This window comes from Petromyzon marinus, chromosome 59 (assembly GCF_048934315.1).
Source record: "Petromyzon marinus isolate PM22_M1 ecotype Great Lakes invasive population chromosome 59, UKy_Petmar_22M1.pri1.0, whole genome shotgun sequence".
Taxonomy (NCBI): Eukaryota; Metazoa; Chordata; class Hyperoartia; order Petromyzontiformes; family Petromyzontidae; genus Petromyzon; species Petromyzon marinus.
Genome location: NC_133725.1, coordinates 17,265,086 through 17,276,124, shown reverse-complemented (window position 1 = coordinate 17,276,124; position 11,039 = coordinate 17,265,086). Strand labels below are relative to the sequence as shown.

At 49.1% G+C, this 11,039-nt stretch overlaps 1 protein-coding gene across 3 annotated transcripts in view; it reads left to right on the top strand.

The window, feature by feature from the left end:
* The window catches only part of LOC142905906 (U3 small nucleolar ribonucleoprotein IMP4-like), an 11,826-nt gene extending 1,041 nt beyond the window's left edge, over nt 1-10,785 (top strand). Inside the window, exons 1-5 of one of the 3 annotated variants that reach the window (XM_076053137.1) lie at nt 7,093-7,153; nt 7,434-7,517; nt 8,428-8,489; nt 9,790-9,913; nt 10,433-10,785. In XM_076053137.1, the coding sequence (XP_075909252.1) occupies nt 8,487-8,489; nt 9,790-9,913; nt 10,433-10,554 (249 nt within the window). In that variant the 5' untranslated portion in view covers nt 7,093-7,153; nt 7,434-7,517; nt 8,428-8,486 and the 3' untranslated portion in view covers nt 10,555-10,785. Of the gene's footprint in view, nt 392-7,092; nt 7,154-7,433; nt 7,518-7,573; nt 7,703-8,427; nt 8,490-9,789; nt 9,914-10,432 lie in introns of those variants that run through there. The other 2 variants (XM_076053138.1, XM_076053139.1) reach the window with 2 other exon arrangements.
* The last annotated feature ends 254 nt before the right edge of the window (nt 10,786-11,039 follow it).

The window sequence follows — 11,039 nt, the reverse complement described above, 5'->3', positions numbered from 1 at the left end:
GAGAGTGTATCAGCATCATTGTGGTTGTTGTAGTGGTTATGTTGGTTGTTATGGTTGTGGTTATGGTTATAGTTGTGGTGGTAGTGTTTATACTTGTGGTTATGTAGCTGGTGGTTATGATTATATTTGTGGTTATGGTGATTATGGTCGCAGTGATTGTGGTTATATTTGGTGTGGTTATAACCCACGATGTATTTCGTCGAGGATGGATGCCGCCGCGTGCAGGAGTTGGGCGAGGCGGGAGTGAGCCACCTGAAGCGCCCTCCCCGACGGTGGTGAGCCGCCGGGCGGCCGGGCAGTGAGCAGCTCGGCCGTCGTCGCTTCTCCTCCCCCTTCCGGGGCTGCCAACCCCGGTGGTGTTGAGTCGTCCTCCTCTTCCTCCGGAGCCCTGGTACGAGTTTTTCTTCGCGTCTCCATTATAGCGATTCATCTTACTATTTGGCTACTTCTGACGCCAGTTGTAGTGGGTGGAACGGAGAGCGAGACTTCTTACCGAAAGAACCAAAGAGTATGAACTTATATGGTTTATTTAACCTCTTTTTAGTGGTTTGCTATCATTCCCTTTGCACTCATCGTTTTTGTATTGTTTGTTGTTGTGACGTTATGACCCCATGCCCCCTACTGGCACATCTGTGATCAAAGAGCTTTATAACGCATCGGATTCCTCCAGCACAGAATCAATACCGATTCTTATGATACCGGAATGAACACGTTTGAATCGAATCGCGTACTTTGCTTTAATAGAATAGTTGTGGAATCGATTCTTGTGGAATCTGTTCTCGTGGAATCGAATCATCGATATTAATTACAGAGATTCACCATCGATATTAATTACAGACATTAATCAACGACGTCGCTAGGAGCATCGTGGTGCCGCACTCAGAGTGCAAGCTCGTGGTTTGTTGCTGCTTGCTGCTGCATCTTCGTCTGGGCTCGTGTCTCTTATTCAGCGCGGTTGGCTGCGTACGGTGCGAAAGAAGTTCACGTCTTCTCGCGCGGAGACACGTGCCACACGCCGGCTGATTGTAATTGAAAAACTATAAACTAAACTATTAAGATATATTTTTGTAGTGGTTGAACTTTACACGAACAACTTATGTCTTTCTTCAACCACTTCTTTATTTTCATCGTTAACACGTTCTCCACACTCCACCGTATCCTGGACACCACGGCTCGCTCGCCGTGCTTCGCCCGTCTCGCTCACCACCTTGGTTCCCAGTATCACGTCGCTTTTCTCCGCACACACACACGTCTTCAACTCTATTCCTACGCTCTCTCCACTGCTGGCTATCCTCCTCAGCTCCTCCGCTATACAGCGTCGTCGTACACAGCGAAACCCAATCTCACTTCTCTGTCTCCGCACACCTCGTCTCCAGCTCCTCTATTACTACGCTCTCTCCACTGCTAACTGCTCCGTCTTCTTCAGCTTCACTACGCTCTCTCCACTGCTAACTGCTCCGTCTTCTTCAGCTTCGCTATCACTATGCTCAGTGCACTGCTAACTGCTTCGTCTTGCTTCAGCTTCGCTATCACCATGCTCCAACTCTCTTCTAAACTCTGTTTCCGAACTCCACGTCTTCACCGCACAGCTCCCAACTCCAATCTCTTCCTCTCTCTCTTTCTCCCCCCAATTTATCCCCATTCTCATTTTCGTTAAGTAATTGGTCCACGTGCCTCCGCACGCCTCGCATCTTCAACCACCTGCCTTTTTCCAGACACCTCGACACCTCCTCGGCCGCAGCAACAGCACCAACCAATCACAGCCCTTCTGGCTTAATTGGCTCGACCGTTACCTCATCATCACAGCCTCTTCACCTGGCTGTCCTAACACGACCCCACTGTTTCCGCCGTCTCCTCAGGCTGACCCCAGATAAACCCCACACTTCTAGATTTAAAGCTTTCGTGACTGCAAGGATCCATACTGTTTGGTTCTATTCGGTAAAGTCACGTAAAAAACAACAACAAGTAAAAAAAATTCACGACGTTTCGGCCACAACACAAGTGGCCTTCATCAGGTGAAGGGACCAGACTGTCTAGAGGACAGCGCTGGAGTGAACACAGCCAAGCTCAGACTGCGACCTTTAAGCTGAGTGAGAGGAAGCAGAGCGCCTTGACAAAGGAATTACCATAAAAATTAGCATTTAATTGGCGGACTTAGCATGATGAGCATTGTACGGAGGGGGGGGGGGGGGCATGTGCAGACCTGCGAGGGGGGGAGGGGGGGGGTTTACATATTGATGGTGTGAAAAGGGAATTTAAGCAGCTGCAAAAGTTTGGGATACCACTACTTGAAAAAATATACTGTACCATTGAAAATTAGTTTAATGTTTGGTTTGATTCAGAACATCTTTCCAATGGTTGCATAATTTGAAACCATCCTCTCAGTTGAAATTGTGTGTGTTTGTAAATCTGAATTGCCTCGTGAACAAATCTCTGATAAAAACCCGTGGGTTTGCAAAGAACCTTGGTATCGGATAAAATTACATCGTAATCACCCACAGTGTTGTAACAGTGATCAGCTACGACAGAAGATTTCGTTCTGCCGTGTTTCAAATCTGATTTGTGCTCGCGAATTCGGTTAGAGACAAGTCGTTTCGTCTCCCCGATATAGCAGTCACCACAGGTGCAGGTGAATTTGTAAACTCCGGGGTACTGTAAGTCAGGAATGACATCCTTCACGAATCAAACCAAACATTAAACTAATTTTCAACGGTACAGTATATTTTTTCAAGTAGTGGTATCCCAAACTTTCGCAGCTGCTTAAATTCCCTTTTCACACCATCAATATGCAAACTCCCCCCCTCCCCCCTCGCAGGTCTGCACATGCCCCCCCCCCCTGTACATTGTTCATCATGCTAAGTCCGCCAATTAAATGCAAATTTTTATGCTAATTCCTTCGTCAAGGCGCTCTGCTTCCTCTCACACAGCTTAAAGGTCGCAGTCTGAGCTTGGCTGTGTTCACTCCATCGCTGTCCTCTAGACAGTCTGGTCCCTTCACCTGATGACTTTACCGAATAGAACCAAACAGTATGGATCCTTGCAGTCACGAAAGCTTTAAATCTAGAATTGATAACCTCTACGGGGAGGGCTTTCACCTATCTGTTAGAGCTTTTAACAGACAACGGGACAAGAAGTCACAGCTCATCGAGACGCTGACCTTCCTCAAAAGATGCCGCGATCACAAGGTAATACCCATCGCTTTCACACTCACTTCTGCTGCTGTATCTTCTCTGAATTCTAAACAGATTCTGTTTAAGACCAGCCTATCTTTAATCTCAGAGAGGATAAGGCTACTTCAATTTGAACTCGATACTTTAGACAGGACTCTCCTACAAGCTCATTTAATGTTAACGGAAAAAATGTCACCTTCTGATTGGAATCACGTAGACAACATGACTGCTTCTTCTGCTGATTCACTGTCAGTCAAATGTAAATCTAACCTGATTTCTAAATTCAACCACCTATCAAAGAAGAACCCAGTTCCACATATAACAAAACTAGACGTCAACAAAATCATCATTAATCAGAGTAGCACCCCGATTTCGGACAATCTGAAAACAGTACTGGCTAGAGGGCTGAATTTTGCTGCCACCCCAAAACACATACCAGTAGATGATATCATCTCTCAGGTCGATGTAGCCCTCAAAGGCATAGGACACATCCAAGCAGACGTTGCGAGAGCTGCAATAGCCACTATTCTTAAGAATGCTAAGAAACCCATTAGTAACATCAGCAAAAATGAACGCTCTGAACTCGCGAATTTAAAAAACAGAAGTGATTTAGTCATCCTCTCAGCCGATAAAGGCAACGCTACTGTAAATATGGCTAAAGATTCATACAACAACAAAATCCAGAATCTGCTCAACGATGGAAGTTACTCAAAAATCAAAAATGACCCTACTAATAGCCTAGCGATAAAAAACCAACAAGATCATCACAAGTTCGACCTCCCTAATCGACCCAACTAAACGTCCCTCCCTAAAACCTTCTGCTGCAAGACCCCCTAGATTCTATGGTCTTCCCAAGATGCATAAAGAAGGCACCCCACTACGACCCATCGTATCCACGATCAACTCCCCTACCTATAGACTAGCCCGTTTTCTGTCAGATACCTTGCTGCCTTATACTGGCAAGACCGCCTCAGCAGTACTTAACTCAGCACAATTGGTCTCTATGGTCAAAGACGTTGTACTGTCCCCTGACCATATCCTTGTCAGCTTCGATGTGGTCTCTTTGTTCACCAAGGTCCCAGACCTGATACCATTGAAATAATTGAAAATTTGGTCCAATATGGACTAGACCCCGATACACCTGCACTGGTTAGGCACTGCCTCAACGATAACCTACTTTACTTGAATGGCTCCTTCTATAAACAAAATGAGGGTACCCCCATGGGATCCCCCTTGTCACCAGTGATAGCCAATATTTTCATGGAGAAATTTGAATCAGACGCCATCCAGACTTCCACCCTCAGACCTTCCCTGTGGATGAGATATGTAGACGACACTTTCCTCATTTGGCCACATGGCCTCCCGGCTTTGAACCTTTTCCTAGACCACATTAATTCCAGACCCCGCCATCAAATTCACCATGGAAGTGGAGAAAGATGGCAAGCTGCTATTCTTGGATGTTCTGTTTGAGAGGAGACCTGATGGCTCATTGGGACATTCTGTCTACAGGAAACCCACCCACACAGATTCCTACTTGAAACCTGATTCCCATCACCACCCGATGCAAAAGAATTATCTCATCAAAACGTTATACCACAGGGCTCATTGCATTTCGGACCAACACCACCTGACCAGTGAATTAAAACATGTACATCTGACCCTAAAAAGGAATGGATACTCTGATCTGTACCATCCGCCAAGCTGTTTCTCCCTCCATACAGAAACAACCACTTGATACTCCAATCAAAACCATCACACTACCATATCTAGCAGGTGTTACTAAAAAGATCTCCAAAATTCTAAGCAAACACAAGATCCTGGTCCGGTTCAATACAGTACACAAAATCCGTGACCTGATCCCTTCCGTGAAGGATGTCATTCCTGACTTACGGTACCCCGGAGTTTACAAATTGACCTGCACCTGTGGTGACTGCTATATCGGGGAGACGAAACGACATGTCTCTGACCGAATTCGCGAGCACAAATCAGATTTGAAACACGGCAGAACGAATTCTTCTGCCGTAGCTGATCACTGTTACAACACTGTGGGTGATCACGATATAATGTTCTCCGATACCAAGGTTCTTTGCAAACCCACGGGTTTTTATCAGACATTTGTTAACGAGGCAATTCAGATTTACAAATACAGACACAACTTCAACTGAGAGGATGGTTTCAAATTAAGCAACCATTGGAAAGATCTTCTGAATCAACCCAAACATTAAACTAATTTTCAATGGTACAGTATATTTTTTCAAGTAGTGGTATCCCAAACTTTCGCAGCTGCTTAAATTCCTTTTCACACCATCAATATGTAAACTCCTCCCCTCACAGGTCTTCACATGCTCCCCCCCTGTACATTATTCATCATGCTAAGTCCGCCAATTAAATGCAAATTTTTATGCTAATTCCTTTGTCAAGGTGTTCTGCGTCCTCTCACACAGCTTAAAGGTCGCAGTCTGAGCTTGGCTGTGTTCACTCCAGCGCTGTCCTCTAGACAGTCTGGTCCCTTCACCTGATGAAGGCCACTTGTGTTGTAGCCGAAACGTCGTGATTTTTTTCATTTTTTGTTGTTTTTTACGTGACTTTACCAAATAGAACCAAACAGTATAAACCCCACACTGGCCGTGTGATCAATACAATCACGCAGTTTCCCCAGCACACCTTCCTACTCCACTACATCTTTACCAGGTAAGTCCCCACTGAGCTATGTAGCTTTCTTTTTTTCAGAAGCCACCTGGCCATCACAAATGATAGCCCAAGGGTGATTGTTACATTGGGGAAACGAAACGATATATCTTGAACCGTGTCCGTGAGCACAAGGCAGATCTGAAACATGGCAGAACCAATACCTCTGCCATAGCTGACCATTGTTATAACGCTGTGGGCTCGCATGATATTGTTTTTTTTCCGAGACCAAGGTGCTCTGCAAACCTTCGGGCTACTAGCAAAGGTTTGTTCATGAAGCCATCCAGATGTATAAACACAGACATATCTTCAACCGAGAAAATTGATTCAAATTGAGCAATCATTGGAAAGATGTTATTAACCAGGTAAAACCTTAACTGCTTCATGGTGTTGCCTTCACTTTCCGCATCTCCAATTTCTTCAGCTTCCCACTCCCCTCCCCATACCCCCCCCCCTCTATCTCTCCTCCCTGGCTCCTCCCCCCTTCTCTTACCTATATAGTCTCTTGCTTACAGCAGCTCTTTTGCCCACTTCAGCAATTGTTTCTTGCTGTGGTTTGTCCCACCTGATGATGGACGCTTGTGTTGTGCCCGAAGCATCGTGATTTAATTTATTTTATATTTTATGCCTATGTGACTTTACCGAAAGAACCAAAGAGTATAGCCCAAGGGAGTTTGTGTAGGTGGGAGCGGTGGTGTAGCACAGTAGGGGGCACAGGTGGTGCATCGGCCAGTCATCTCAGTCAAGCAACCAATGGCAACCTGGGTCTGTCTGTCTGTGACCTCCTGCTGCCAGCGGGCGTTCGACGCTTCATGTGACCTTAACCTGCACGTAGCCTGGCACGAGCGCCGTGGTGACATCACCACTTCGTGGCGAATGGCGGTTGTTGTTTATGGTCGTCTCACGGTTAGCGCTACGCTGCACTACGAACCCAGCGACCCGAGTTCAATTCCCGCTCACGGCCAACACTGGTGACGATTCCGTTCCTGGGCCTCCCCTTGGTCGACTCAGCCTCAAATGAGTACCTGGTGCATTGTGTAAACATCGCCACTGGGGAGATAAAGGCGGACGGATGTGGTGCTGGCCACACACCCCCCTTCGTGTATCAAAGGTGCTGCTCGTTAACAGCACTTGCACCCGACAGTCCTGTCGAAGGCTACATGGGGGATCTTTGTCTTTGTTTGGTGGTGCAGCTGAGCAGGCGCAACTGCACAGCGAGTACCTCTACCGCAAAGCGCACGAGGCCAAGAAGATTTTCATGGAGGAGAAGGCACGGCTCAAGAGGGCGCTCGATGGTAACGGGCAGCGAGAAGGATCTAGAGATGGGCTCACGACGACAAGACGGACGAGAGACAGCGAGACAGACTAGAGACGGATCTAGAGACAATGAGACACACAAGATGGACTAAGATGGGACAAGACGGTCTGACAATACAGGCGAGAAGAAAACCGCGCTTGGAAAGTGTTTCCGAATGAATCCATGCGTGCGCATGATTTTCCTTCCTTGTTAATTCTCCTCCGCCCGACCCACACCCACTGCCCCCCCTCCCCCGTCCCCTGACGTCGTCACCGTAGAAAACCTGGTGCTGCCTATGGACCTGCGGTGGGAGGCGCTTGAACTCCAGAAGGCCGTGGAGTTCGACGACCAGAGAGGGGAGGGTGAGCTCACATCCCTCACCATCGGGTCTCCTCGCATCTCTCTCTCTCTTCCTTCCTGCGAGACTCTCGAGGCAGGGGGATAAGCGTCGCGCGTCTCCGCCCGCTAGACACGCCGAGTCGGCGCGCATCCCCGGCTCGCCGTCGGTCCTTCCTGCCAAGCGGTGGCACCGTGTTTTGCCGCAGAGGTTCGCGGTTCGAGAACGGTGGGCCCTCAACCCCCCCCCCCCCCACCGGTTTAATGGGTTTAATGCCGCAGTTGCGTTGACCATAAATACCGCACGGCGATTGCTTCCCAAGTGGACTTTGAAAAATCCCGTGGCGTGAACGCGGAAAAGAGTCCGCCGTGTGTGTGTGGTGGCTGGCGTAAATTTTGGTCGAATGTCGAATGAAGGCGGTGGTCACCACATAACGTGTGCTTCTGGAGCAGTCTTCCTTCTGCAGCGGTCTTCCTTACAATATTAGGAAGCCATTGGAGCTTTGCACTTTTAAATCATCGACTAGATTGACAAACTCATTTCTTGAGAACTGCTTTTTGTGGTTAGTTTGTCACACTTCCGATTACCACGGTTGGCTATGTGCTGTAACAAAGAGGTTTAACATACACTGACCCACTCATTCACTCACTCATCATCTTACTCAATTTACCCACTCAACCGCCATATCAATCACCTACTCTTGCAATTGGGACTCTTCCAGGTCTCATTAGTGCTCAGCTGGCTACACAAAATCAACGTGATCACTGCAGAGTGATATTCTAAAACATTCCTGGTCGCTCCTTCCATCCACCCATACACACACCTTCACTCACCCGCACGGGGAAGTATGACAAATGATCACCTACCTTCTCTGTCCCCCCTGCCCCATCTACACCCTCTTTCTATCCACACCCCCCCCCCCCCCGTGTCAGTAGGAGTGAGCAGCCACATGGATGACGAATACCGCTGAGCTGGCGTGAAGGACCCACACATCATGGTGACGACCTCTCGCGACCCCGGCTCCCTCCTCAAGCAGTTCATCAAGATGCGGGCACGGGGTCACAGGGGCTACAGGGTTTGGGGTCACATGAGGAATGTGGGTCCTCGTGTATTGCATGTGTACAAACGCGCAAAGACAGAGGTCCCCCATATAGCCTTAACAGGCTCTTGGGGCAGGTGCTGTTTGCGAGGGTTTGGGTGGCCAGCATCACGACTGGCCGCCTTTATCTCTCTAGTGATGATGTTTACACACAGCACTAGGTACTCATTTGAGGCTGAGTCGATCTAGGGGAGGCCCAGGACCAGTTCATATAATCGCCACTGGTGTTGGCTATAAACAGAAATCAACCTCGGATTACCAGGTTTGTGGGGCAGCATGCTAACTGCTAAATTATCGCACACACACACATGTTCTCTATCGGCTTTAGAATCAGTTCCTTGCACCTCACACGAGCCGTGTCGACCAATCATCGGGCTTGTGCAGTGTGAGACAACTCGCATCCGTTGAGTTAACCTGAAGAAATCTAGTTATTGGTGAAAGGTGGAGGCTGTGTGGGGAGGTGGGGGGTCGTCAGTGGTGGAGCGTTGGACACTTTGGTTTGGTGCATGCAGCTTTTGTCAACTTCATTCCTCGCGATTCAGTCCGCCTTTATCCTATGATCGATCCTTTCCATTGATCGAAAAATGTATCTACTGTAGCACTGTACGCACGGTCGGTGGTCACGGGAAAGATGTACCATTGGGGGCACCACTGTGGCGAGATGTTAACTTCCTCACGTGGTATACAGGAGATCGTAGGTTCAATCCTGACCCTGATGCCTGCTGTATATTTGGAGCTGCGTGTCTCTCTTTTTGACGAGTCACGTGGATTTCTGTCCAGGTCTTCCTGTTTTTCCCTCTGCATTTAGAATCAACGTCCGTTTAAGAGTATTTGGCTGCTATAAATTTCCACATGACGATAAGCCACTTAGTTGAGCTATGATTTGTGGCCAGGTCGCTTCTGGAAAAGAGCTGCATAGCTCAGTGGGCCTTACCTGGTAAAATAAAAATAGTAAAGTTTTTCCAATGGCGCATCCCAGTTGTGCCAACACGGGGTTTGGCGACCGCGTATACCGGTACGGCTCGGCTTCCGCAATGGAAAAAACAAACAACACAACCCGAGTCGGATGCAGTGGGGGGGCGGGGAGGTGGGGGGGGCGAAAGCAGCGTGGCCGGGACGGACGCCGGTGGGAAGAGCGGACTTGGCGTGTGACCGCTTGCTGTCATGTTACCACACCACCCTCCCACCACCACCGCAGGAGATGAAGCTGATCCTGCCGAACGCTCAGCCGATGAACCGCGGAGGCCACAAGCTGGAGGCGCTGGTGCGGGCGTGCTGCGCCAACACCGTCACCGACTTCATCATCCTGCATGAGCACCGCGGTATGCCAGGCACGCGCACGCACCGCAGTCGACAAAGCTCCCCCGTGTAGCCTTTAACAGGCTGTCAGGGCAAGTGCTGTTTGTCGAGTGACCTACGAAGGCCGGCAGAGCACACAGCGGGGTGGGTGGTGTGGTCATTACCGCATCTGGCCCCTTTTGTCTCCCCACTGTCGATGCTTGGACACACCGGAAATCGAAGTCAGGTCACCGGATTTGTAGTGTAATGAGATAGCCACTCCGCTCCCGCTCCCCGGTGTGATGCATGGTGTGACGTGTGTGATGCGGTGCAACAGACAGGGGATGGAGGTGTATTTAACTGTGTGTACGATGTGCGGTGTGTAGTATGATGCTGCAGACGGGGGATTGCGGTGTCTTAACTGTCTGTGCAGTGTTATGTGGTGTGATGCCGCAGATGGTATGGCAGTGTGTCTAACTCTCCAGTACACTGTCTGTGTGACACCTGTGGTGTGTCTAACTCTCCGGCGTGCTGTCCATGTGACACGTGGTACGATGCCACAGACGGGATAGTGATGTGCCACCTGCCGCTGGGCCCCACGGCGTACTTGACGCTGTCTATCGTGGTGATGCGGCACGACATCCGGACGTGGACACGATGTCCAAGGCATTGCCACACCTCGTGATGCACAACTTCACGTCACGACTCGGAAAGAGGGTGCGTGCGGGCACCGTGCCAGTCTCACCCACATCTTCCTCGCCAATCCCCCAAGCACAAGATCCCTCGTATAGCCTATAACCCTTTCTCATTTCCATGATGTACATATACGTCATCGAAACGGAACCGTAAGAAAAACTCAAGTATGTCTTCTGAACCCTGAAGACATACCGAGGCTCCCATAAGGCCATGCGGGAGGGCGTGTGACATTGTTTTGTTCCATACAGTGCCGGTCGTGTCACTATGGTTCTCTGCGGTGAGGGCAATGTATTTTTAAAACAGCAGAGCTACACCTCTATAAATAAAATAAACGCCGAGCCGCTCGCGCGTACCGAGATTCAGCGGTGAACGTGACACCTACCACCCGGCAATTTGCAGATGTCTCGGAATGGGAAAGAGTGAGCAGACTTTTGGGCCAGGTACTGTGTGTCCGCCTGTATATTCGGAGTTTGC